Raw genomic sequence first — 24,563 nt, 5'->3', positions numbered from 1 at the left:
GGAGAGTTGGCATCAACAGGAGCACAAATATGTAGCCTTAAGGATATTCATCACTGACACCAGGAACAACCTATGTGCCAGTGCCTGAGTCACAACAAACCAGCACTCTGGCAGATTTTACAGTCACTTACTGTAGTGATGTGCCTTGCAATACACCAACTTATTACTGCCACAATACTACTGACCTCCACTTGGGGCACCTTCATACCCACATTCTGATCCAATTATTTTCAATCCTCAATTAAATTGCTTTAGGCATGAAAAAAAAAATGGAATGGGAGAAGAGGAGAACAGTTGTTCGTGCCTATAGTCTTACAGCCATATCTGTAATTCCAATCACAAATTCTTCTTTTACATGATTGTCAGGCAGAGAAAGCTACTGCCAGTACTTCATACCCTCGTTTTGAGCACTCACAACTTCTATTTAAATTAGCAAGCAATCAGCACCCACAGCAATTAACATCACATACACAGAACTCCAGTTGTGCAATCTCTAGTTGTTCTTCTCTCCCATGAAAATTCTTATTGCAAGGGGTTTGTTTTGACAAGTTCTCTCTTTCTTATTCAAGAAATCTACGTACTTTTCACTGAGTTTCAAACAGATTTTCAGTTTCAGTTAGTCATGATATGCTTGAGGTGTATGTACTATCAATATAAAGCAACAAACAGAGCTCAAAAATTTGTTTCTTCTTATGTATTATGACTTTTTCTCCCAGTTCCACCAGGGAAATTAACAGAAAAATTTTCAGTATCAGTTATGTATTAATAAGAAAAAATAACTCAAGTGAATGGATCTAAGGACCAACAGAACTCTGAATTTGGCCATTCAGTCTGAATTTTGGCTGTAATCTTTTGTGTATGACAATAATAACTGAAACTGCCTGATGTCAAAGGCACTATCAAAACCTCAACCAATACTCAGCTACACTGAATCTAGAAAGCACACATTTCTCATCAATTCCCACTCCTTTTCAATTACATTCCCACACACAAAGCATCTTCCCCCATACTTGTCACAGCAAAGTCATTTATATTTACACATGTGCTCATAGCAGGAGTAGTACTAAAACACTGCTCCCCAGACAAAAGTATTATATAAGACACCATCCATAGAATAACAGCTGGATACCTGTTCTGTGCAAGCTTGGGCCCCACCTGATAGAAGTCACATATGACGTCTTTCCTCACTGGTTCGTTCTCTCCTTGACAGTAACTGTTCCTTCAACAATACAGACATAGCATAGATACAGACATAGCAAAAAAAAAAAAAAACAAACAACAAACAAAACCTTCTTAAATAATGACAAAGAATGCCTTTATTTCTGACAATATTTGGAATGAAAATATATGATTCCTGGTGGGGTGTTGAGGTCATATTAATATTTATGATATAAAATTAGTGCAAAAAAGAAAATCATCCAATAAAGTCTCCCAAACCAAACATGCATCACATATGTTAAGATACATGCACATACAGCTAATGAGATATTTACCAAACCTGAGCTAAGTTACAAGGAGCTAAGAAGACTTTAACATTTTACGTGGCAATGTAGTCTGGACCAAGAGATTAGAAGCTGCTCCAATAGAGATTTGCATTTGAATTTCTAGGGTTTACTGTAACCCATGTTAACTCAAAACAAAACTCAGCTGGTGTGAACTGAAATAAGAGATTTCAGTGAAAACACTATGAGCTTGAGTATCAAAACCAAAGTTTGGACCTGCACTGTGCACATGACTAGCAAGCCTTGATTATGTTAGTTTTCCTTGCATATAATTCTAAGCCCAACTAATTTTTTTTCACTGAAACCAAGGGTTTTGGGGCCAGGGGAAGGAAGGAGTTAATTTGAAATGGCATCTCCTAATGAGCAAATAAAGATCAGGAACCTCAGAGACTACTTATGCAAGAGCAGGGAAATTAGCTTTGCATGTTTGGTTTTCAAGAGATGAAGGGAGGAAAGAGAGAAATAGAAGTATGGCCACAGTGGAGAAATTTATGAGAAATGCAACTTGTGTGGTTCAGGCAGCTTCAGGAAGTGCTGAAAGATTTCAGAAGGTGAACAGATTCCTTTCTCATTAATGAAGGGGCCCTGACTCTAGATCTGCTGAACTCACTCTGAGTAGAAAGCTATTCAGCTCTCTCCTTTGATTGAAAGCATGAGCCTGTTACTTATGAGCTCTTGGTAGCTTTCCTTTTAATAGAAAGTTGGGGGAAGGGGGAAGAAGATGGCTGGAAGAGAGGAAGGAAAAGATGTTTAGCAAAAAATGCCGGCAGTTGAAAATGGGACTTTACAGGACAGGCCTTTGGGGAAAGGTTAAAAGCTTACAAGGTAAGTGATGCCTTTCGTGGGCTGTTTTCTTTCTCCTTATTGTTACCAACTGTTAAGAAGAAAACTTCTTTGCATCTTCAATTCACCCTTACCCTCCTACTTTTTTATAGTCTTACCAAATTATTTATTCTGTTAGCATGGAACTAAAAAAAAAAAAAAAAAAGAATGCTGATTTTCAATTTTCTTTCTGGTGGAGAGCAGCTGTATTTGAATAATGTTAAAAAATATACTAAATAAAAAAATTCCTGACCATCTTCACTGCTGAAACAGGGAACATGCAGCTTGCTGTTCTAAATTGTAAACAGCCGCAAGCTCTCATCAGACTTTGTGTGGGCTTAAAATGTTCTTTTAGTCCTTTGCAGCTGAAAGCTGAACAGAGTTTATCTTTGAAAGATTATGAAAGATGATATCGGGCCATTTGCCATAACTGTATAGGAATGCTTCTCAAAGCGATCAGAAAAGCAGGCAGATAACTAGCTAGCTCAGTTTTGAGGACGGTATTGCCAGCCTGATGTTTCTGCTAAAGGTTGCCTTATTATATTTAAGACAAAAAAAAAAAAAATCTCCTAAACTGAGCAGACACCTTGCTAAGAAACTGAACAGCCAACTTCAAGATAAATCTAAGTACTACCTGTGTATATGGTCATGGGTCATAACTTCAGCACTGTAACATCTGAAGTGGTATGGTATGATCTTGATTTGAGAGCTCCCAGGTATATAGGATATTAATAGTCACTTTGACAGAGACAGCACATCAGACATAAAAAAAACCAAAAGATAAAATCTTTACTTTTTTATTCTTGTGAGGCATCTTAATGAGACAATTTGAATTTAACACACAAAATACATAAAGAATCTGACTTCAAAAGTCAAGCGTATCATCACAATGTAAAGGAAGGGGTTATAAGGAAAAACAGTGGTAAAAAGAAAAAGAAAGTCAAGGCGATTTAGCTCAGAAATGAAAATAGTGACTTGTGATTGCCAAAAAAAAGAGTAATATGGCTTATTGCAAACTACACAGTAAAGCACTAATGCTTTACATGTTAGGGTTCACTAGATTTTCAGGTATTTTTTAGGAAATGGGTGGCATTTCAAGCCATAAAATTTCTGTGCATCAAAGGCTAATTCAGCAAAACAGGACCCCGCACACTGCATCCTCTCAAGCAGTACACAATATAATTACCCAGCACATCCCACTGCTTAAACAGCAAATATCTTCTAATTCTCACTGCACTCCTAACCAGTTTCACTTGAATTTGGGTCAAATTTGGACGGGGAAAGGAGAAAACAGGTATGAGTAGAAGAAAAGCAAATAAAGAATATCTGGATACCTGAAAGTGTTGACTATTTCTACATAATGGTCTCGTAGCACCAAAAGGAAAGATTAGGTAACAGAGAAAATAACCTTTACTTGGGGCTTTCTGCAAAATCTACTGAAGTCACTTAGATGAGCTCTTTTGCCTCCAGTAAGTTTTGTTCTAAGACCCAAATCTGCATCAATGGACATGATTAACTATGGCAGCCCTTCTATAAGATAATTAGGAATTTATCATCATTTATTTTTGGAAAAAGAATGGGGAATCACTTGCAAAACAGTATTTTCTCACTGTTTAAAACACACACGTATACCACAAGAGCAATGCTGACTGCTGACTTGATGCTCTCTGATATGTGAACATACAAGACAATTGGAGACATTCCAGTTATCTCCAAAGTTAGGCCAAAATTAGTAGTTATGAATAATGTATTAGGTTTTAGTAGCAACAGTAATGCTGAGCAGAATAAAGATGAAAGTTTAGCTTAGCTGTGAATAAGTGAAACAGGTAAGCAACACACTGCTTCCTTTAACCGATACATTAGAATTTTACATCCTCAGAAGTTCAATAAAAAAACATATGTCAAAACAGAGTTTTGTGACAGGTTATAAATTGCTTTCAGATGCAATTCAGATGGTTTTGGGATAATACTAGAAAACAAAATTTTTTTGTAAAACTTCCTCTACCCTATTCATGAGGCTGTTTAGAAGAAATAGCCAGATGCCAACCTTATGAAATTTAACCATGACAAGTGCAAGGTCCTACACCTGAGTTGGAGCAATCCCAAGCACAGCTACAGGTTGGGCAGAGAAGTGATTCAGAGCAGCCCTGTGGAGAAGGACTTGGGGGTGTTGGTTGATGAGAAAATGAACATGGGCCAGCTTCAATGTGTGCTCACAGCCCAGAAGGTCAGCCATATCCTGGGCTGCATCAAAAGGAATGTGACCAGCAGGTTGAAGGAGGTGATCCTGCCCATCTACTCTGCTCTCATGAGACCTCACTTGGAGTACTGTGTGCAGTTCTGATGTCCTCAACATAAAAAGGGCATGGAACTATTGGAACAAGTCCAGAGGAGGGCCATGAGGATGATCAGGGGACTGGAGCACCTCCTATATGAAGATAGGCTGAGAAAGTTGGGGCTGTTCAGCTTGGAGAAGAGAAGGCTGCGTGGAGACCTCATAGCAGCCTTCCAGTATCTGAAGGGGGCCTATAGGGATGCTGGGGAGGGACTCTTCATTAGGGACTGTAGTGATAGGACAAGTGGTAATGGGTTTAAACTTAAACAGGGGAAGTTTAAGTTAGATGTAAGGAAGAAGTTCTTTACTGTGAGGGTAGTGAGGCACTGGAATGGGCTCCCCAGGGAAGTTGTGAATGCTCCATCCCTAGCGGTGTTCAAGGCCAGGTTGGACAGAGCCTTGGGTGACATGGTTTAGTGTGAGGTGTCCCTGCCCATGGCAGGGGGGTTGGAACTAGATGATCTTAAGGTCCTTTCCAACCCTTACTATTCTGTGATTCTATTATAACTTACCATAGTGTCCTAGGAATCAATTCTGGTCAAAAGATGTATCTTAGGAGGTTCATTATCCAGCACATAGGTGAACACACTAGCCCAGATCCTCAAAGGATGCACTCTCTTTCCATTAATTTCATAAAGCTTACCAATTTCCTGAGAATCTAACATTTTAATTAAATGACTTCCATTCACTAATGCTTCCAGTTGCAAAAGTTATTTTTCCTTGGATGTCTGCGTTATGGTCCAGATAAAGATGTCCAGCAGGCACTCTACCACTGCCTTATATTCCTGTGATTCTACTTTGTGAATTTTGTGAAAAAGATTGCATCTCAGAAGATGATCATGATAGTGCAGATTTTAAGAACATGATACACACGGTTCCTTCTATGGCTTTTGCACTCTTAAGAGGGACCTGTTTTCCATTATCTACCTTGTATCTTTATTGTTCTTTCTAACTGTGGGCTACCTGAAGTAAGCCTTTCCAGTTAGGCAATGGCTGGCATTTACACTCAGTGCCTTGTTATTGACAGTTTTGGCAAGGGTAAATGACAACAGGCCAGAGATGATTTTTAGTGTTCTGTGCATAAATTTATCTGTACTGTTATTCACAGATGCACTTGTTGAAATCCTGTGTTGCCTTTCTTCACTGACTTCAGTTTAAGTTTGCTAGCGTTTTGCAAACCATAAAAACAAAGTGACTACATAAAACAATCCAATATTCTGTAGATTTTTAGTTGCAGTAAACAAGCTTTAACAACAACAAAATGTATCACTCAATAGATTCATTGGAAACCACAAAACAGTAAAGCACACATTTCAACAAATTCATAGAATATGTGTTATAAAAGTTAACTAATGTACTAGCTATAATGAATAATTATCTTTTATATCATGCAATGCTAGGGCAATTCTGGGCTTTCATTTACTTTAGGAATTAACTACTAATAAGAGTACTAGCATATACAATGCTTTTCATTTTTTGTTTTAAAATCACTATTTCCATTTCCTTGAACCAGCTGCTTCACTTGAACAAACCTTTCTTCAGTTGATGTAGGTGTGAAAGTGGGTAGGCATTTGACTTCATCTACTAAGTGCATAAAGCAGGATTATGCTCAGTTTACAACAGAGATATTTACAATGCCAACACTTAAGTGCCTCTATAGTCTCAAATTTCTCCTGCACCACCCAGTTTTTATGCCACTGAAACTGTAGATCCAACAAGAAACAGAGAAGTAGGAATAATGTGATCCCCCCCCCCCCCCTTTTCAGGGCTAGTCTTGCATAACATAGAGTATGACAAAAAATTCCTCAGCCTGTGTACCTCAGTGATGCAATGCAGACTGGTATGTAATCATAGGAGATTTTTGTCTATAATGTTTAATATTATTCCCAAAATCTTTCTTGGAAGAACATAAAATGATAGAATATAGTGTCTCTATTTAGGTAGAGAACTCTCCTTATAATGTCTATAAAACATTTACCCCGAAAGCGCACAATAAAGAATTTTTTTATCTCACTGATTAAAACTTTATTAGACTTCATTAATGAATATGAAAAGATAGTTATTTAAGTAACTTAATGCATTTGCAACACTTCATGTAAACCAAGCTGTATTTTTTACTTCAGGATAAGGCTGTTTGATTTCCTTTTAGTTAAATCTATAGCACAACTAACTCCCAGTGGGACTTCTGGTAAATTTAGGATTTCTAGCTCATCTTTGCCATGTGCATGTTCTGTGGAAATTGCCAATAAGAAAAAAGGAAAATATAAAATGCTTATAAAGAATTAGTCTCCTATACAAGAAAAAAAGAACCAGATTTTCAGTGAACATTCTCAAATTATCAATCAGTACCACAACACTAAGTTATTACTATTAAATGGCTTCATTTGAAGGCAAGGCACTCTAAAATTATTTTATTGACTATAGAAAAATATAAGAGTACTACTACCTGATCAAAACTCCCATGTAATTAGGAAAGTTAAGGGCATTATGAATAAACTGCCAGGGAAATCTGCCATGACATAGAAAGCTTCTGCTTTTAAACCAGTTAGCTTCTGCTAACTCTTATTATTCATCAAAATGCTTTCATAAAGACAAATTTTTTGAGTGCTTGATTTAGTGACAACTTCTTGCTAAAATTAAACCATATTTAACTTTATTTTTTTGATGTTTCTCCATGCCTTTTGCTCATGATATCATCAAGATAGTAACAACTTGATTCTGTTCTAAAGTTATTAGAATTAAACCAACAGCTGTTAACTGCCCTGTAAACTGAGTACATTTTAGTCCAATAACTTCCCTAATAATTGCTGCTGAATTTCTTGGCTGTCTCAACAAGTCCAACCAGTAGACTGTACAGAAACTGAATTACTTGCAGTAATTCAGGTAAAACAGATACATCATATGTTTCATAGAAATTTGTTTGTATACTAGTACAGCTGACAGACAGTTACTGCAAGTGAGCTCAACAGCCAATCATTTCTGCCCATCAGCTGTAAAATAAAATTTGGAAAGCCAAAGAAACTGAAAACAGGAAAGAAAAACAAAAAATAATTTGATCCCATCACTGACCTTAATGAATCTTCCAAAATACCTGTGGGAATGCTAACAATATTGCGGGGTCATTCTGCTAAAGCAAACAGAAGGTTGACTAGTCAGACTGGCAATTTTGATCTACTAATTGTGATGCCCTGAAGCTTACAGCGTTAAAAATAAACTTATTTCTTGTTGAGCTGGTTAAAAGAAATAGCAACCCACGTGCATTTACAAAAATATCATATCAAGAAGATTGACATCAGCAGACATGCAGATTTTTCTTCCCCTGGGCACCAAATTGCTGATGTATGTACATGCTCCCTTCTTGGCATAATTGATTTTCACTTTCTGCACAGTGGCACATTCTTGGAATCACTGGTGTTGAAGCAAGCATGAATATGCAAGTGAAGGACCCACTAGCTAGCATAAAACCAGAACTCCTTCATCTTGAACCCAAGCTTGAACTCAATTTAGAATAGAATATCAGCTGCTTTTAAATATTCAGCTTAAAAAGACTCTAAATAAAACTAATAAAAAGAGTGCATATTACATTAACATACATCTGTTCTTCCACATTATAGTCAAAACCATACCATATCATAAACATTAAAAATAGCTTTTTTAGTACTCTTCCTGTCCTTTCTCAGAAAGGAAGACGTGAGACAGAGTGAGCAGACTCCATTATCTCCAGAAAACATATAACATGAATAAGAAAGGAAGAGATCTACAACTACAGTAGAAGCAGCTGTTCAAATACACCCTGAATGCCTAATTGTCATTTAGGCATGACAAGCCAGGTCCTTTAAACAGACCAGGCTAGGCCAACTGTTTTATTTTCTAAAATCTTTTATTTTTATTCAATCTCTGACTAGCTCTCCTCAGACCCCTGTAAAATGTTTCTCTTGCTACATCACTGATTCAAAGGAGGAGTATCGCCCCTTTTCACCCCACCACCTTTTTTTACCCCACCTCAACCCTCTCTTTTTTACCATAGCTGGTTCATGAACACCAATCAAGAATATAATAAGGACATCCATGATATATTACAGTTTTGCTTCCCAACTGGATATACTTTATATCTCAACTAGCAGGCGAGATAATTCCTAAAAGGTATAGAATTCTACAACTGAAGCATCTGTGAAATCAGGAACCAAATCAACTGCTAGTGAACTTCTTCAGACAGCTGTGCCAAGATAACCATTAAAATCTCAGTCGCTAATTAACAGCCACACACCAGTATCATAGGCAACTTGTGTCAGATTATGTTAAATCTCCTGTTTTGGCAGGGGTGCAAAAAAACTGGGGATTAGCACCACGTCCTGTCTAAATCCTGGGAAAGAGCTTTCCTTTCAATCCTAGGGGGAGCTACAGTACTGAGCATCAGTGAAAATAATCAGTTTCACGCTGCTCAGCAAAGAGTTATTCTCAATAGTGTCACAGCACTAACCTTATACCACTGAAAACATAGTTTGCTCTGCAGATATGTAACTGAGTTTTTACAACCAGTTTTCCCATTTCAGGTAGAACTGAAAAAACAACATAGTGATGAACCACATCTAAGCTGTTCTTATATTTTCAGCTTGGTTTGCTCTGAAAATTGCTGGATATCTCGGAGGTAGAGCTGGTCAAGTCCTCTTCAGTAAAACATTTTAAAAGTGGAAAATGCCATTTTCAAACAACAACATTCATTGGCTCTGACAAAACTTATGTGTAAAGGTTCATCATGCCCCAGGTCAGCGAGAGAGAGAGACAAATGCACAGCCAATAATAACCACAGACTGATGGTTAGTGCCCAACCACACTTCAAGTCTCAAGCTTAAAAAGCCTTTCTCAGTTCAGAACCATGACTTGAAACTCTTTTCTCCCACTCCCATCTGCTGCCAAGTTATTAATGTGCCATCAAGTTATTCTGCAGCATCAAATCTCTGAAATTTAGGAATCGTCAAATTTATCTAAAAGTGGTTTGAGAACAGCTTTCAAATCTTTAAACTTGTATGCAACAAGGAAAGCTTGAACATATGTGCAACCCTACAAATAAGACTAAAACCCTAATGTTCCCTAAAGAAATTTGCCCAAGGCTTTGAAGCTCTACCTACATGATACACCTTAAATTATGAATTTTTAAAAATGGTCCATACTGGCTTGTGTCCATGCAAATGCCCCATCTGAGGCCCATGTAGTTATTATTTGTGAAGTTTAACAGCATTTCCTGCACAAATTCCCTATTGTGGTTCAGTCTATAACCAAGGCCACCAGTCAATAGGCTCCATGAATATAACGTGCACTTTTAATTCACAATTCTTTTTCATGTTCCAAATGACAGTATTAAGCTATATGCCTTAAAGCCTTCCAAAAAGCAAGAACCAGCATATATTGCTGTAACTACACTTGTAAAGATGATGGGCATACAAAATAGTTTCTGGATCATACTGCTCTGTGGGTACTACTTGAGGAGAATATAACAGGCAAATACAGTAAACCCTCCATATGTTGGCCACTTTCAAGGCCTGCAGATCTCTGGGTAGCAGATTCAACCTCAGAGCAAGAAAAAAGGCTATTCACTAAACCCAGTCGTGCTTCAAATATCAAAATGATGTGCTATATTCATCCTACTGTGTATATAGAAGGGTTGGAATAGACAGATGAAGACTGGATCACATTTTCTTATTTAATCGACACTATAAAGAATGCCATATTCAATGAAGTCCACTTTCTATGCCGACTCCTCTGTTGCTGTCCCTCTGCTTTCCCCACTGCAGATGCCTGTGCTTTAAATCATGTTGACATATTGTTAGATGAACCTAAACGTTAATAATAACTAGATCTGTGTGGAAGGTAACCAACAACTGATTTGAATAGCTTGACAATGAAAGCTCCAAAGAAAGAATTTCTAGGGGAGTCCCTTTATACTTGAGGTTACAGCCTCAGATCATCATTATAACATTTGTAATTACTTGCTTTTCATAAGTATGGTTACATTTTAAATATGCACACAGGTACATTTGAATGAATCATTTCCAAAATGCTGTTTTCTAAGACCAGTGGGAAAAAACATCAACATTTTTCTTCCCTGTTTCTCACATCTATATTTATAATCTTCACTCTCAAATCAATTTCTCCCTTATTTTCACCCTTTTTTTTTCTGCTAATATTCCTTAATTTTACCAAGTTTTTGACCAGCAACTTTCCACTTAAGAGGAGATGTAACTGTACTAGGAAATTGTACTTAGACATAGTAAAGCAAAAATTTACTCTCTGGATGTAAAAAATATATAAATTAAGCACAACAGTGTGAAAATATCCTTATCAACATCTCACAGATGAATACCAAGGCACCGTGGGTTTAAGTAATTTGTCTCTAGCTCAAGAGGAATAGAACCCAAATATTGCAAATGTCAATCCAGTTCATTAATTATAAGATAATAAAACATGTTATACCAATGGTAGAGAGTATTTGAGAGGCTGAAGCAACATTCAAGGTTAAGACAGTCATGGTATGGCTGCTGCTGACTCACTCTGCAGCAAGATACTCTTCTGACTAGCTGGATTGAACCACATCAGTGTTGCCTCAAAAGCAAGCTACAGAACAAGTACAGGCTCTGCTGATTAAACTTGTTCTAGAGTCCACCCACCAGCAACATGAGGCAATACCTAATGAAAACATCTCCAAAATGCAAAAGATGTGTTGAGGAACACAGCTTGCATAACTACAAAAAAAAATTAGACCTTACAGAGTTTCTGTATCAACAGATTTCAACATTCAGAGTATAGATAGCTAAAGGTCATCATTCACACTTTACAGAAAGAGAAATGGGAATAAAAGGATAACATGATTCATCTGTTACATGCTATACAAGCTCAATTTAGGTCTTCAGCTTCCCTGATTTACAAAAATTACCTTTCCAACAACATTGCAAGACTACACAAAACAGTACCTCCCCCCCTCACATAAACGTAGGTATGTATATAAACAAGAAATATACACACATATACACACCCCTTTACGTATACATACGGAAAAAAAAACCCAACCCAGAACCTGCTAGACTGCAGAATGGAGGAGTATGGAAAAACACTTTGATATAGTGCCAATAAGCACAACATAAGGAACTGCAGAGAACAGGATAAGTCTTGGCCATTTGTCTCTACGTATATTACTTTGGATTTTATCCAACTATGGCAGAAATCGGCTCCTTTGCAATCTGTACCCTGGAGAAGAAGTACTGTCTGTCAGCTATTCCAAACCTTAGTAGAAACCTTAGGTGCTCTTCATGGTGCTTGTTGTGCAGTGGTATTACAGGACTTTGCCTATACACCAGAGCACAGATACATGACTTTTCGAGAAGAGAAAGCATACCTAGCTAGTATAGTTTTCCTTAATTAGAACATTCCTAAATTCCTACATTTCTTAATTGCAGTGACAGATCTCATTTCTAATGTCAAAAACAAAACCAAACAAAACCAACAAAACCCCAAGCAAATAAAAAATAGTGTGGGTTTTTTTTTTTGTTTAGTTTACAGCAGATTGTATCCATGACTAGAGCTCAATTAAGTACATACGTTTTGCTAAGATTAATGGAGGTATGCTTCTACAAGTCTCAGCAAATGTTTGAGTAAGGCAGGAAAACGGATTAGCACAGAAACAGAATGAGATCTGATATAAGCTTTTCACGCATACTTATTTGTAGGTTTTCTGGGGTTATTCTTATGTGTAAATATTAAATGAGTTATTAGAAGGTATTCACAGCCATCAGAAAGAAATGTTTATTATACAGTGTTAGCCTATGGATTTCAACCTCCTAGTTTCAATAACCTTTTTATAAAGATCTCAAAGACATTTGAATAAGACTGGGCAAAATTTGTCCCTTGCCCTCCTCTAGAGTTGCACACATCCTCATGTGGTACTGCAGCAGGTCAGACCACTGGATTCAAAGCTCATACCACCTGGGGTACTTCCTCGGGTGTCCGAAGCAGGCAGCATGCTAGAACTGAGGAAATCCTCAGAGTAAACAGGTATCAGATCTGCTACAACACCTGCATGCTCTAAAGGAGTACAGCTACAGGAGTGAGACTAACAGCAAAGCAGACTCAGCAGGGAGGAAAAGGACTGACTTTTCAAGTTGTCATGTAAGAGAAAAATCTCACTTTAAAAAAAGGAAAATAAACCCACTATTAGATCTGTTAAGGCTTAGAAACCAGAAGGAATTTAATATGCAAGCAGTAAAGATGATGATCTTTTTAAAACTAATACATATTTAGGATGGATGACAGTGCTTGTCCTCAAATGGTGAGCAAACGTGAATATATTTCTTGTACTCTTGCGTATGTGCATGTTCCCAGATTGACTTGCCATGCCCACCTACCCATACTGGCATGCTTACTTCCAAAAAGGCTTTTCCCACATTAATCACCATGGAAACCAGTGAAGCCTTCTGCTACATATTCAAATAGAGCCCTTAGATAATTAAGTGTAATCATAAATATTAAAAAATTAATGAATGCCTGGAGACAATGGGGCAAACACGAAAACATCCCTATTCAAGTAAAATGAGAAACAGGTTGGGGAAAGTACATTTATGGAGGGGAAGTCTGCAAAGATGGCAACCCTCAGCTGCTTCTAGGGCTAGAGGGGAGGGAGATTGCAAGATGGCTGGATGTACCCATCAAGTGTTTCCAAGGGAGATCAGGCTCTAGATAGGCACTCATGCCTGGGTGTGCAACAACAGGAGTTGGTCCAGCGCCAGCCCGGCAGTTTATGACCAGCCCTGAGCTATCAGATGATTGGCCTGGGCAATTTGGAAGGAGAAACAACTCTGGCAGAAAGAAGAATATAAACAATAATTAGCAGGGAGGGTAGGGCGGCATCCCTTCAGTGCTGCAGCAATTACGGCGGGTGCTGCCACGCGTGCCCGCATAAACAGCTTAGCAGCGGGAAAGCAACGCAGGGCGTCCCAACTCTCTTGGACCACGTCTCCCGCACCGGCCTGCACAAGGCCGCGCCGCGTGAGGAGCGTGGCCTCACTCGGAGCCGGGCTGGCCGGCTGCCACCTCCGTGCTGCGCTTCGCCGTGCGCGGCAGGGATGGGTTGACAGGATAGGAAGGTGGCAAGGGGCACGCAGGTGAGGAGCTTTCAGAGACCCACGCGGTGCCTGGGGAACGTTTCTCTGGGGCGGGGGAGAACCAAACGGGAAACAAAATCAAACACATAAACACCAGATGTTTCCATAAACCCAGGAGTACGTTCGAGGTATTGAGCGCGGCGCAGAGAAACGAGGTGACAGCCCCGTGCAGCGCACAGCACTGTCCCCCGCCCGCCCTCGCCCACGCACCGTTGATTCGGCTCCGTTTGAACCGGCCACGCTCGCACTCAGCCAACCGAGCGCGGCGCTGGGCGCTGACGTCACGGGCGGCGGGAGCGGGGCCGGGGTGGGCGGCAGCTCCGCTGCGGGCGGGTAGAGCTGTCAGCCGCGGTGCCGCTGGCGCTGCCGCCCCTGTCCCCGCGCATGTACACGTCGCCCAGGAAAATGAGGGTAAGCCAGTCGGATCCGGCGGTCGCTGCCGTGGCGACCCTCACCTGCCACGGGCGGGCACCGCGGGGCTCGGTGGCACCGAGAGGGAGAGCCCCGTAACGGGCAGAGGGACGGGTTGGGTTTGCCGCAGAACTTCGCTGCGGCGGAGGCAGTGCACCGCACTCTGCAGCTGGAGCCCGCGCCCGCCAGCGTCTCCTGCGGCCAGCAGCGGCTGAGCGGGGGGCTGCGGACCGGCCAGAGGCAGATGGCTCAGTACTACCGGGAGGGTGCAGTGGAACGCAGGTGCTACGCGAGGGCGCTGGCCGCCGCCTCCCGCCCTGGGGAGCCTGGGGCTCGTGCTCGCGGAGAGCACGGCGAGTTTCGGAGAAGCGTGCGGACTGCAGGGGCTGAGGGCGCTGCGGCTCCGCGGAGGCGTTACCTGCCCTCTCCGCGGGGCTGCCCCTCGCTCAGAGCCGGGGGAGCCGGCGGAGGGGGGCCGGGGGCTGGCCTGGGAAGGCTGGGGCTGGCGCTGCAGGTAACGGGTGCCGGTGGCAGCTTGGCTGCCGGCCCTCGTCACCCCGCGATGGTTGTTACAGACTGCTCCCGAAAAGGGTCTTGAAAACGAAAACTGATGCAACGATGGACATGTTAAAGGAGTTTAAAGCACTTGATGGCAAATCCGGGATACGTTTCTCCTAAAGCATCTTTTCAGCCGGTGCTTAGTTGGTGACTAGCTAACCTTAAAACCCTGTGCAACTTCGTGTTATTAGCCAGAAATGCTCATCACAGCCTGTCCAGCCTGAGAAGTAGCATTCAGCTCTACTGCTATGGACCTTAAAAGGGAAAAAATACACATTACTGGCGAGTTACATAGTATGCATAGCAAAGCTGGCTATTTCGTCATATGCTCCAGTGATTTCTCAGATTGCAATGTACTGCAAAGCTTAGGTCTAACTGATTGATCTGTGAAATACTGAATAACTTTAATGCCTGTTTGAACAGAATCATCATTTTTCATTCCATTTGGTATGCCATTAGATTACGCATTTTCTGTTTTATTTAACACTAGGTCCTGAATTCTGCAACTGGACTCCTCAGGGTAGTCTCCCTGGTCACTATTAAACAGCTGCTATATTTTAACTTACAGCGAATTACACTTTCCTTGTATCTGTATCACATATGAATACATAAAGGTCTTCTGATTAAAGTCACAAAGCAGTTCTACTTAAACATAAATAAATCTGTCACCTTGATGAACAAGTATTGTTAATACTGTTTGGGGGGGGGGGTCCCTTTCCTTATCAATGCACCTAGCATATTTACCATCTGAGCTTAAAACCAGAAAAATGTTTTGTATCCCAGGTTGTAAATATGAATGATCACTTTGGGGAGTTTGAGAGAAAGAATGTGCCTTTAAAAGAATACCAAGTACAGTTTTGCTCTGCAATTGTTTCAAGTGCTACCTAAAAAATGATAAATAGAATTGAAGGGTTTCAGTTCTTACACCAGTTTTTGAAAAATGGCTAACGAGAGGACATATGCTAAGAGACAAGTGCAGTTAGATACAGCTGTCAGTTTAAAGGTACCGGTAAATCTACCTAAGTGCTTTTCAGAGTGTGACAATGTTTGTTACACAGATGGTGAGACAGCAGCTAAAGAGTTAACGCTGCCTTCTTTTCACTTTACCTTCTAAACAGTCTTAACTATTTCAGCAGCCAGGGGGAACTGTTTTGATACTGTGCTGTTTGCTAATATGCCTGTATTTTCAACCTTTACATGCAGTAGCAGGATGTTTTGTTTAGCCTTCTGCATATGTTTAAGCTGTAACCAATTTAAAACAAACAAAAAAAACCCCACAGTTTACTCACAGTTGGTAACTACTGTATACTGATACAGCTTGTGGCAAAGAGGAGGGAGGTGGAAACCCCAAATCTTCCTGTGGTCTTTTTACTGCAATAACAGGTTTGTTTCCTAAGCAAAAATCTCCAAAGAGACTGTTATTAGAGTTGTATGTTACAGTATATGTCATAGCATTCAGTTTCACCCGGTTCATGGTTTTATGCACCCAAAAAAAAGGCAATTTTGCTTAGACAGTATGGCCCCCCGTGTTTTCAGTGATATCTGTGCGCAGTTGATGTTGCATTTCTGTTGACATCTAGCTACAGAAGAGGTTGAAGGATTTATCACAGGTCAAGTATTTTGGCCAAAAATCTGACTTCAGAAGAGTAAAAAGAGGGACATTAAGGCATGGTATGTTTTGTTTATTTGTTCACTAAGGCTCTGCTTCAGTATCTTTGGAATTCAGAAAGCATATTACATTTTCATCCCTGTACAGTTTTACAGCATAAAAAGCTAGGGGAAAACTAGGGAGAAAGGAGGAATCATGTACAGTGAAGAAAACTTACAGATTCTGCATCTACAGCCTGAGTGACATTGTTTCAAATGCATTTCAAACCCCAAAGCCAGCTTATAGATGTGTGGCTGCTTGGATTCAGAATTTAGCTCAAATGCCCAGACTGCATTCAGTCAAATATGTAATTGTGTTTAATGTATGCCTGTCTAAAACCTACACATAAGACGTCCTGAAGGAAAACTTAACCTTCTTTCTTGTTGGTTTGTTTTTTGCTGCTTCTGCAGGAAACTATGCCCCAGACACCAATATTTTCCAGCATGCTTGGTTCCAGTTGTAGTGGGCAAGTGCAGCCAGATATGGGGGAGAGGTGTGTGGACCCTGTTTATCAGGATGGGAACCTTGTTTCTGGATCACTGGAGGCCTTGATAGAGCACCTGGTGCCCACCATGGACTATTATCCAGATGTAAGTAGCCACTGAAGGGCTTTCTTTTTCCTCCCATGGTTTTCCTGCATTAATATCTGCATCAGTTAGTATACAGAAATTCTAATTCCATCTGATTCAAGATTAAGATGTAGGCTAAATATGCATTTATTTTACTTGCAATATTCATTCAGTAAAGATCTTGCTCAATGGGGATACTCTCGGGTTTTAAATGAAAACACTTGTTAGAAAGATAAAGCTGTGTTGAAGCCAAATGGGTGCCTTAAGAACCAATTAAAAGCAGCATTAGCCACAAAATTTTCAATCTCTCTAAGCTGCTTTAGCTCTAATGCAGCCAAGATTAACTACTAACCAGCTCCTACCTAGTAAAGCAGACCTGAAATCAGCTTAAGTTTTGTTGTTGGGTTGTTTGCTTTGGGTTTTGTTTTTTTTTTAATTCTATGCATCTCTTAGGCCATCAGGAAAAGAAAAAAAAAAAAAATCAATTAAAATGCTTTCTTTCTCAAGCCTTTTTAACGGGCCGGTACTGTTATGTATGTATGTATGTTTCTAAGCCTGAAAATGATTCGGCAACTGATCAAACATCCTTAGTGCAGTCCCCTGAAGTAAATAGCATTTATAACTCCAGGGCATGCAGTGAGATTCTGAACCGAGGATATTATTAAGAGAGCACTTGATCACTTAAAATTAACATCTCTCACCAATGGGTACAAGGGATATTTAAACACGTTGCCAAAGATCAGAGAGGTTATATAGCCTATATTCCATTTGAGCTCTGAAAAAGTGGTAGCTGCGGCAGAAAAATCCCATCTCTTTATAAAGACTAACAAGAGTTAGGAAATTGAAATCACTATTAACGTGTATGCTGGACTTAACATTTGTCATAGTGAGCCATGCTATATCTTGTATGTTTCTCAGTCCAGTTAGTGGAAAACTTTTTACTGTGGTTTCACATCAGCCACAATAAAATCCCTCCAAGCTCCCATGTGTGCACCACTCATCTTCATAAAGAGACTCCACATATGAGTGTTCATTGGTTATAAGCAGGAGAATTGCCAGCTGTCATCAGTAGAAGATTAAAATAAGCAAAACCAGGAGATTTTAATATTCCAGTTCAAAAGTAACCCTAAACCTTTCATTTAAATATGACTAAGATACAATTTCACTACCTTTGATAGATGCTTAGTACTAATTCCTTCATAAGACACAGAGGGATAACCGTTGTTAGACGTTAAGTGTCAGCTCCCTGCCCCTAAATACAAACTGCAGAACAAATGTGCAGAAGAAAGCAACAAGTAGCGCTAGTATGGTGTACCACTGGGCAGCTGTAGTTAAGTCTTCCAAGGAGTCCATTCCCATTTTTTTATGTGCTCCTAGAATACAGTTACTTGCTGCTTGGTTTCAGGAGTACAGCCAATATTTTTAAGTAGCTGCTAATACACATTCCTTGTTGTCATTTGTAACATAAGATCTATTTATAACACAGCTACTCTGAAAATGGTTCCAGAAGGTGAGCATTACTTAAGGGGTCTACAATGTATTTTGGAATGCTACTGGTTTCCATGGTGTTACCCCACACCCCATGCAAGGGAACCCTGCAAACCAAGCACTCATGGACCCTACCCCCAGAGGCTGCAGTTTAAATAGACAGCAAGCTGACAGCTGAGAGAGATACAACAGAAGCAATTAAGGGAACTCCAGGGAAGAATAGAAAACAGTGTTAAAGGAAATTCATCTCCTTTACAGCAGGACACGTTCTTTTAGTTAAATCAGATCACCCAATTTAGCTGAAAGGATTAATTATAAAATGAGTAGATAAATAAGCTTTGAAAAAAAACTTATTTTGTTCAACTCCTTTTGAACAAAGCTTATTTTATATAAACAAAGCAGATAACAATTTGTATGAGGAAGGAGCATTTGAGTTACCTTTAAATCCAATGCTTAGACTTAGTATCATGTTCATTTCTATTTTTAGGGAAGTTGCCACAGAGGGTTAGAGTGATAGCCATTTAAGCTGATACACTGTCAGAAGAGTAGCCAATACTCGTGTACTCAAGAGAAAGGTACAAGCACCTCTCAGCCTCATGTCTCTGGCTACACATGCCAAGAAAGGCAGCAAGGAACCACCAGTTAATTCACAGCAAGAGAAGCTATTGGTAACAGTAGCAGAAATTACTGTAGTTTCAGAGTGACATATCCATAAGTTGCAGTACTTGTCCAAATTTTAGGATTAGTACATCTGAGCACAAGGCTTAGAAGGCATTCTCGCCTGTGTGGACGTGCAGCTGAAGACCACAGGAACCTTCCAGACAGGGAAAAAAAAAAGGGGCGGGGGAGAAAGCAAATACAGAGTATCTTTCTCTGCTGGTTACAGAGGCAAAACAAGAATGTATTTGCCATGTTGGCAGAACACGAGACAGGCAAAGGGGGGATGGGAAAGATAAGGGCCCACATTTGTGTCCTGCTCTTTGGAGGCTTGTTTGTCTACAGGGACTTGTTCAGCACATCGAAAAACGTATACTCATGAGACGAAGGAGTTCGGGAGGTTAGGAATGGAATGTACCAGTCTGCAACCCTTGTGCCCAAGCAAAAAAAAAGCGTTTCAAGAAAATATTTCACAAACACGAAGTTCCAGAATGAGCAGAGAGTGCACAAAGAAAACATTTTTCTTTCTTTTCCCCTCCTCCTCAAGAAGACATGAAGACATCAGTGCATTCTTCAGGCAGAGAGTAACAATTCCTTCTTTAGCCTTCTGCATTTGCACTCTCTCTCTTTTTTTAAATATAATTCAGCTCATCTCTTAGCAACAACTTCAGGCACTAAAGGAATCTGGCTTCTTATTCTCTTGTAAAGTACAAGCCCTTTTGTGTCAGTTTATGTTGTTCCAAGTGCAAAAAGGATTTTTTTTTTCCCTCTCTTCCCAAATACCTGTCACTTTTGTAGGCTAAATAAAGCTTAATTTCCAATCTCATAGCTTGTAGAAGTTTTTTTAATAATTCTTTGTCAAACTAGCTAGCTTCATAGCTAAATTTCCTTCTCCAAACCATCTTCTTTATGATTAAGGAACTGCCTATGAGAGAGGGTAGATTTTTACACCGTTAAAACATTTAGCATATATGTGTATCATAGTAAAGGCGCAACAAATCACAGAAGTCCTTGATCTAGGTAATATATGTGATATTAGTAGGAAATACTTCCTATCCAAAACAACTGTGTTCCTAACCCCTGAGACCTACCACTAAGCTGAAATGTATAGCTTAGTTCAGACTGAATTTTCCTTATTAGATAGGGAATGCTTATTAGCAGAGAGGCAAGGAGATAGAGGTCGATACTGCTGTCAGACCTATAATTTTTAATTTGATTCTTAATTGCAGTTACTCCTTGTCTATGACAGCATAAGCAATAAAAGTATCACACACACACACCCAATTAGATACCAATATATTGTAAACCAGCATATCTAGATTGACCACAATGGAACAATTTTGTTTTCCAAAGTACTGAACCTAGTTCCAGTTAAGTGACTTAAAAAATTGATTAAAAATACAGCAGATGGGTTGCAGAAGCAATAATAATTTGTTTCTGAAACCTAATAGTCCAGTGTTGTCTGGAAAAAACATTACATGGGTCCAGTACAGTTATTACAGACTACAGAGAGACATTAGCAAGCCTAAAATGGAAGGGATGCGCTTTTGTTGCCATATATATGATCTTCCTGCAGCTTGCCAGTTTGGCACTTCTTTGAAGATCATATGAAACATTATCGAAACCAAATAAAATCTCAGGTCATCTGGGTCATACTTTTCTTGGAGTATAACAATAGGGAAATGGTACTCTGAGTGGGCCTTTCTCAGTGTCAGCCTGAGATAAACGCTGTCCCACACCACATAAACTTCCACCAAAGAGACCAACACTAGAATTAGTATGAGAAGCAAAATTATATCTTTCCTTAAAAGAATGTGTTCCAGCTTATCAGAGCAAAGGTCACTGCAAGAGCAGTGTGGCTTAAGCTGTGGTTCCCTGCTACTTACACGCACAGCCATCATTCAAAAAGGCTTCTAAACTCCCAAAACAAGAATGTGGGGAAGGGATGAAAGTAGCAAAGTCTGTTTTGTTGGGTTTTTTTAATTCCCTATCTCTCAAATGCAAAATACAGTATAAATGAGGGCTGCTTCATGTTTCCAGAACAAATTTTCATACAAGCCAGTGACAGCTGATGCACCCAACAGCTGTATTCTTTTCCCCAATAGCCTAGACTCACAATTTTAAGTTCAGGGACAACACTGATAGAAATAAACATGGAAGCTGGCTACAAAAACCAACAGAGGATAACCAGGTATAGTTTAACACACAGAACCAAACAAAACCACTCCAATCTCACCCTACCCAAAAGAAAAATCTCACAGCCCCATACTATTCTTTATGTTGTTTTATTCTGATTAGGGAGTTCATCAGTTATGGGATCATTCTCATATACATAAGCATTAAAGATCTAATGCATTGTCTGATAATATAACCAAGTCCCCTTCTGTGATTCAGGTTAGTTCTTCAACCTAATTTTATGCCCATAACACATCACATACACTACCATAGATGTTTATAAAGCTTCTCTAAAGCTGATACAATGTCATTAACTGTTTTCAGATGCAGGTGTAAGAGCTACACTGAATTTCTTACTAAAATTAATGAACTGCAATTTTTTTGTTGTTGAAATGTAAAAATAAACTCTGAAATCCTGTAGAGACACATAAACAAAATACCAAACAGAAGCCCAGTTACTCAAATTTTCACAATATACCCTTGTACAGGATGTTAGCAACCATGCCATCAAGAAGGGTAGCCATTCTGTCAGTGTCCTGTCACTGCCCTTGCCACCTGCTCAAAGTCACTAAGAGCCTGATTGTTAGGTGGCCCCAGCTGTCCATTTTCTGTAAGCAGAAGCACTACTCAGGTACCTGACCCAAACTGTTCATCCAGTTAACCCTTCTCCTCAGTTCCTCTATTCATAAACAACAGAAAAGGAAAGACTATGGATTAACACCAGCTTTCATTGTAGAGAATGAATGCTACTCCTAATTTAATACATAAACCCCAGTGCTAATCAGATTTTCAAATCAGAATAAGCATTTTTAAATGCCTTTGCTGTATCACACTCCAATGTTCTTTCATTACCTTCTTCCACAAGCTCAGGACAGAGTTGGATGTTTAATAGATACACAATTTATTATGCTGCTTCTTCAGTCCCAGAACACTGTGGCTTTTAGTTATTTTTATTTATTTTGTTAAAAAGAACATGTCATTTTTCCCCTTCTGATATTTGAAGGATTTTAATGCTAAATTTATTTTCTAGGGCACACTGAGTACTAAAGAGGTAGAAACATTTTTCATTAATAACACATATTATTGTGATTAGAAATAAACCCCATAACAATTTTGGTGTCCTAAAGATACGATGATTGTTTAACTACAAGTGTGTTTTAGAGACTGCAAGCAGCAGAATTCAGTAGCTAATAGTAGAGATGCCATTTTTTAGACAACTGGTCATACCTTTTATCTGTCTCAATTTACTTGTCCAGTCCAAGGTTGTATACATGCACATTCACTATTTATATGCATACTTGGTTGTGGCCTGCCAAATCACATTTCTAAAAACACAGTGCAAACTAACAGTACACACTGCAAACATAACAAAGGTTAATTGGAATTCATTGTCAAAGAGATCCCCTACAATTCTTACAAATTTTGGCAAAAAGCCTAAAGGAAAAACTGAAGTGCTTATGAGATACTACAGTCATTACTCAGCAATTACATTCAAATACAGAAGTCTAATTTCAAACACTGTAGCAAGAGTAGGGCATGAAGGCATTGTCACTTCAACAAAACTGTCCAGAGGATGATTCAGAATGCAATGAATTACAGCTTTTAAAATACAAATGGAGAGGATATTTCTAATGAGAAATAATAATTACTGGCATTTATTAGCAGTGTTCATGCTCAAAAGACTCTGAAACAGGCCCCAAATAAGTAAAGTTAAGCTTAAAAATGAATTACTGTCATACGGTCACAATCTAAGCTAAAGCTTGTGTCAGTGATTATGGGAAAAAAGGAAGAAAAAAACCTCATAGATGAAGAAATTACAGCTGTGGTTTGGAAGACACATGAAGCAGTTTTCTGCAGCTCAGTGAAAAACAATCACTCTTAAAGAAACAAAGCAATACAAATTGTGGCGTTCAAGAGGCACAGCGCCCTGCACTGGATGTATTTCATTTGTCTTTTTGGTGAGCACTGACTAGTTTGGCATTTTAAAGGGAAATAATTTGGGAATCTGAAAACACCACAGTTAACAACCTTGAAGCCTACAGCATTTCCTTTTAACAGACCTAGAAAAAACCACCATGTCTCTGGAGGCAGGAAAAAAATTATTAAAAACTTTAAATGAAAGAAAGTTACATTTGGGGTTTGTGGAATAGTTTTTCCAAGGAAGGCAGATTATTTTGGATAAAGTTATTTAACTTTTTTTTCTTTCTACTTCCACAGAGGACATACATCTTCACTTTCCTTCTGAGCTCACGAGTCTTCATTCACCCACATGAGCTCCTGGCTAAAGTGGGACAGCTCTGCATTAAACAGAAGCAGCAGCTAGAAATGGGGATTGAGGCAGAAAAGGTAAACCGTTATGTCCTTCAGTTAGCTGTGCTACTGCTGTTTATTTCTCACTTTCTCTCTCTCATTGTAAAGCTGAATAAACTGATAAAGAATAAATGGAAATTGTAATTGGGCATGCATTGCTGGATGCAGTTCCATTTGCATCTTTCGTGCTGAAGTACCGCTCCTTCTTTGCTAGCCACAAACAGGCTATGTACTACCTTACCAGTTGGATACAGTGGCTGGAAATACAGCTTTGCTACAGGTCAGTGTTGTGGACTGGTGCAATGTGTATCTGCCATAAAATTTGCCCTGCAAGCCATTTCGCCCTTTTGAGCTTTCATCAAGTTAGGACTTTCTTGAATCTGAGTCTCCTTTCTGCATTCCCTTTCAGCATCCTATTAGAGTTGAGCACCCTACTATAGATTATTGGTGCAGTGTTTTTCAGCTGGTGTGAAAGTAAACCAGAATTACTTCTTACAAAAATTAAGGTATGCACTACTTAAAATGGTAGCCTGTGCTGACCCATATGACTATGCAGTTTTGCTACAACTGATTAAACCAGACTAGGTCAGTTTACGATATGCACTTCAATACACATTTTCCATAACGGTGAGTTAGACGGATTTTGACTGAAACTGAAGTAACAGAATAGTCCAAGCTGGGATGCAGATAAGAGCAACAGAAATAAGGATGAAATCAGCAAGTACTTAAAGACCTAAATTGCTCAAATCCCAGGCATGCTTTGGATCCATTCTTCTATGGTGAGAAATTACATCCTCACATTCCTAATTTTCAGCATATTGTTATCCCATTTTGTTTTCTCCTTGGTGTATCACTGCTCTTGAGTAGGAACTACAAAAAAATAACTCTGTGGTTTGGCAATACAGATCTTCTGACAGCAGTACAGACATCTCTGTC

General features: G+C 39.5%; 1 protein-coding gene across 4 annotated transcripts in view; it reads left to right on the top strand.

Annotated features, from left to right (window-relative positions):
• The window catches only part of RASGEF1A (RasGEF domain family member 1A), a 165,461-nt gene that overhangs the window by 124,718 nt on the left and 16,180 nt on the right, over positions 1-24,563 (top strand). For 3 of the 4 annotated variants that reach the window (XM_062613629.1, XM_062613607.1, XM_062613623.1), the window contains 2 exons: positions 16,839-17,018; positions 23,535-23,663. In XM_062613629.1, coding sequence (XP_062469613.1) covers positions 16,845-17,018; positions 23,535-23,663 — 303 coding nt within the window. In that variant the 5' untranslated portion in view covers positions 16,839-16,844. Of the gene's footprint in view, positions 1-14,064; positions 14,223-16,838; positions 17,019-23,534; positions 23,664-24,563 lie in introns of those variants that run through there. The other variant, XM_062613616.1, reaches the window with a different exon arrangement.

Source organism: Pezoporus occidentalis, unplaced genomic scaffold, assembly GCF_034315485.1.
Source record: "Pezoporus occidentalis ecotype Australia unplaced genomic scaffold, CSIRO_AGI_Poc_V1 ctg101, whole genome shotgun sequence".
Classification (NCBI taxonomy): domain Eukaryota; kingdom Metazoa; phylum Chordata; class Aves; order Psittaciformes; family Psittacidae; genus Pezoporus; species Pezoporus occidentalis.
The sequence above is the reverse complement of the archived record's forward strand: the minus strand, read 5'-3'. Positions and strand labels throughout refer to the sequence as shown.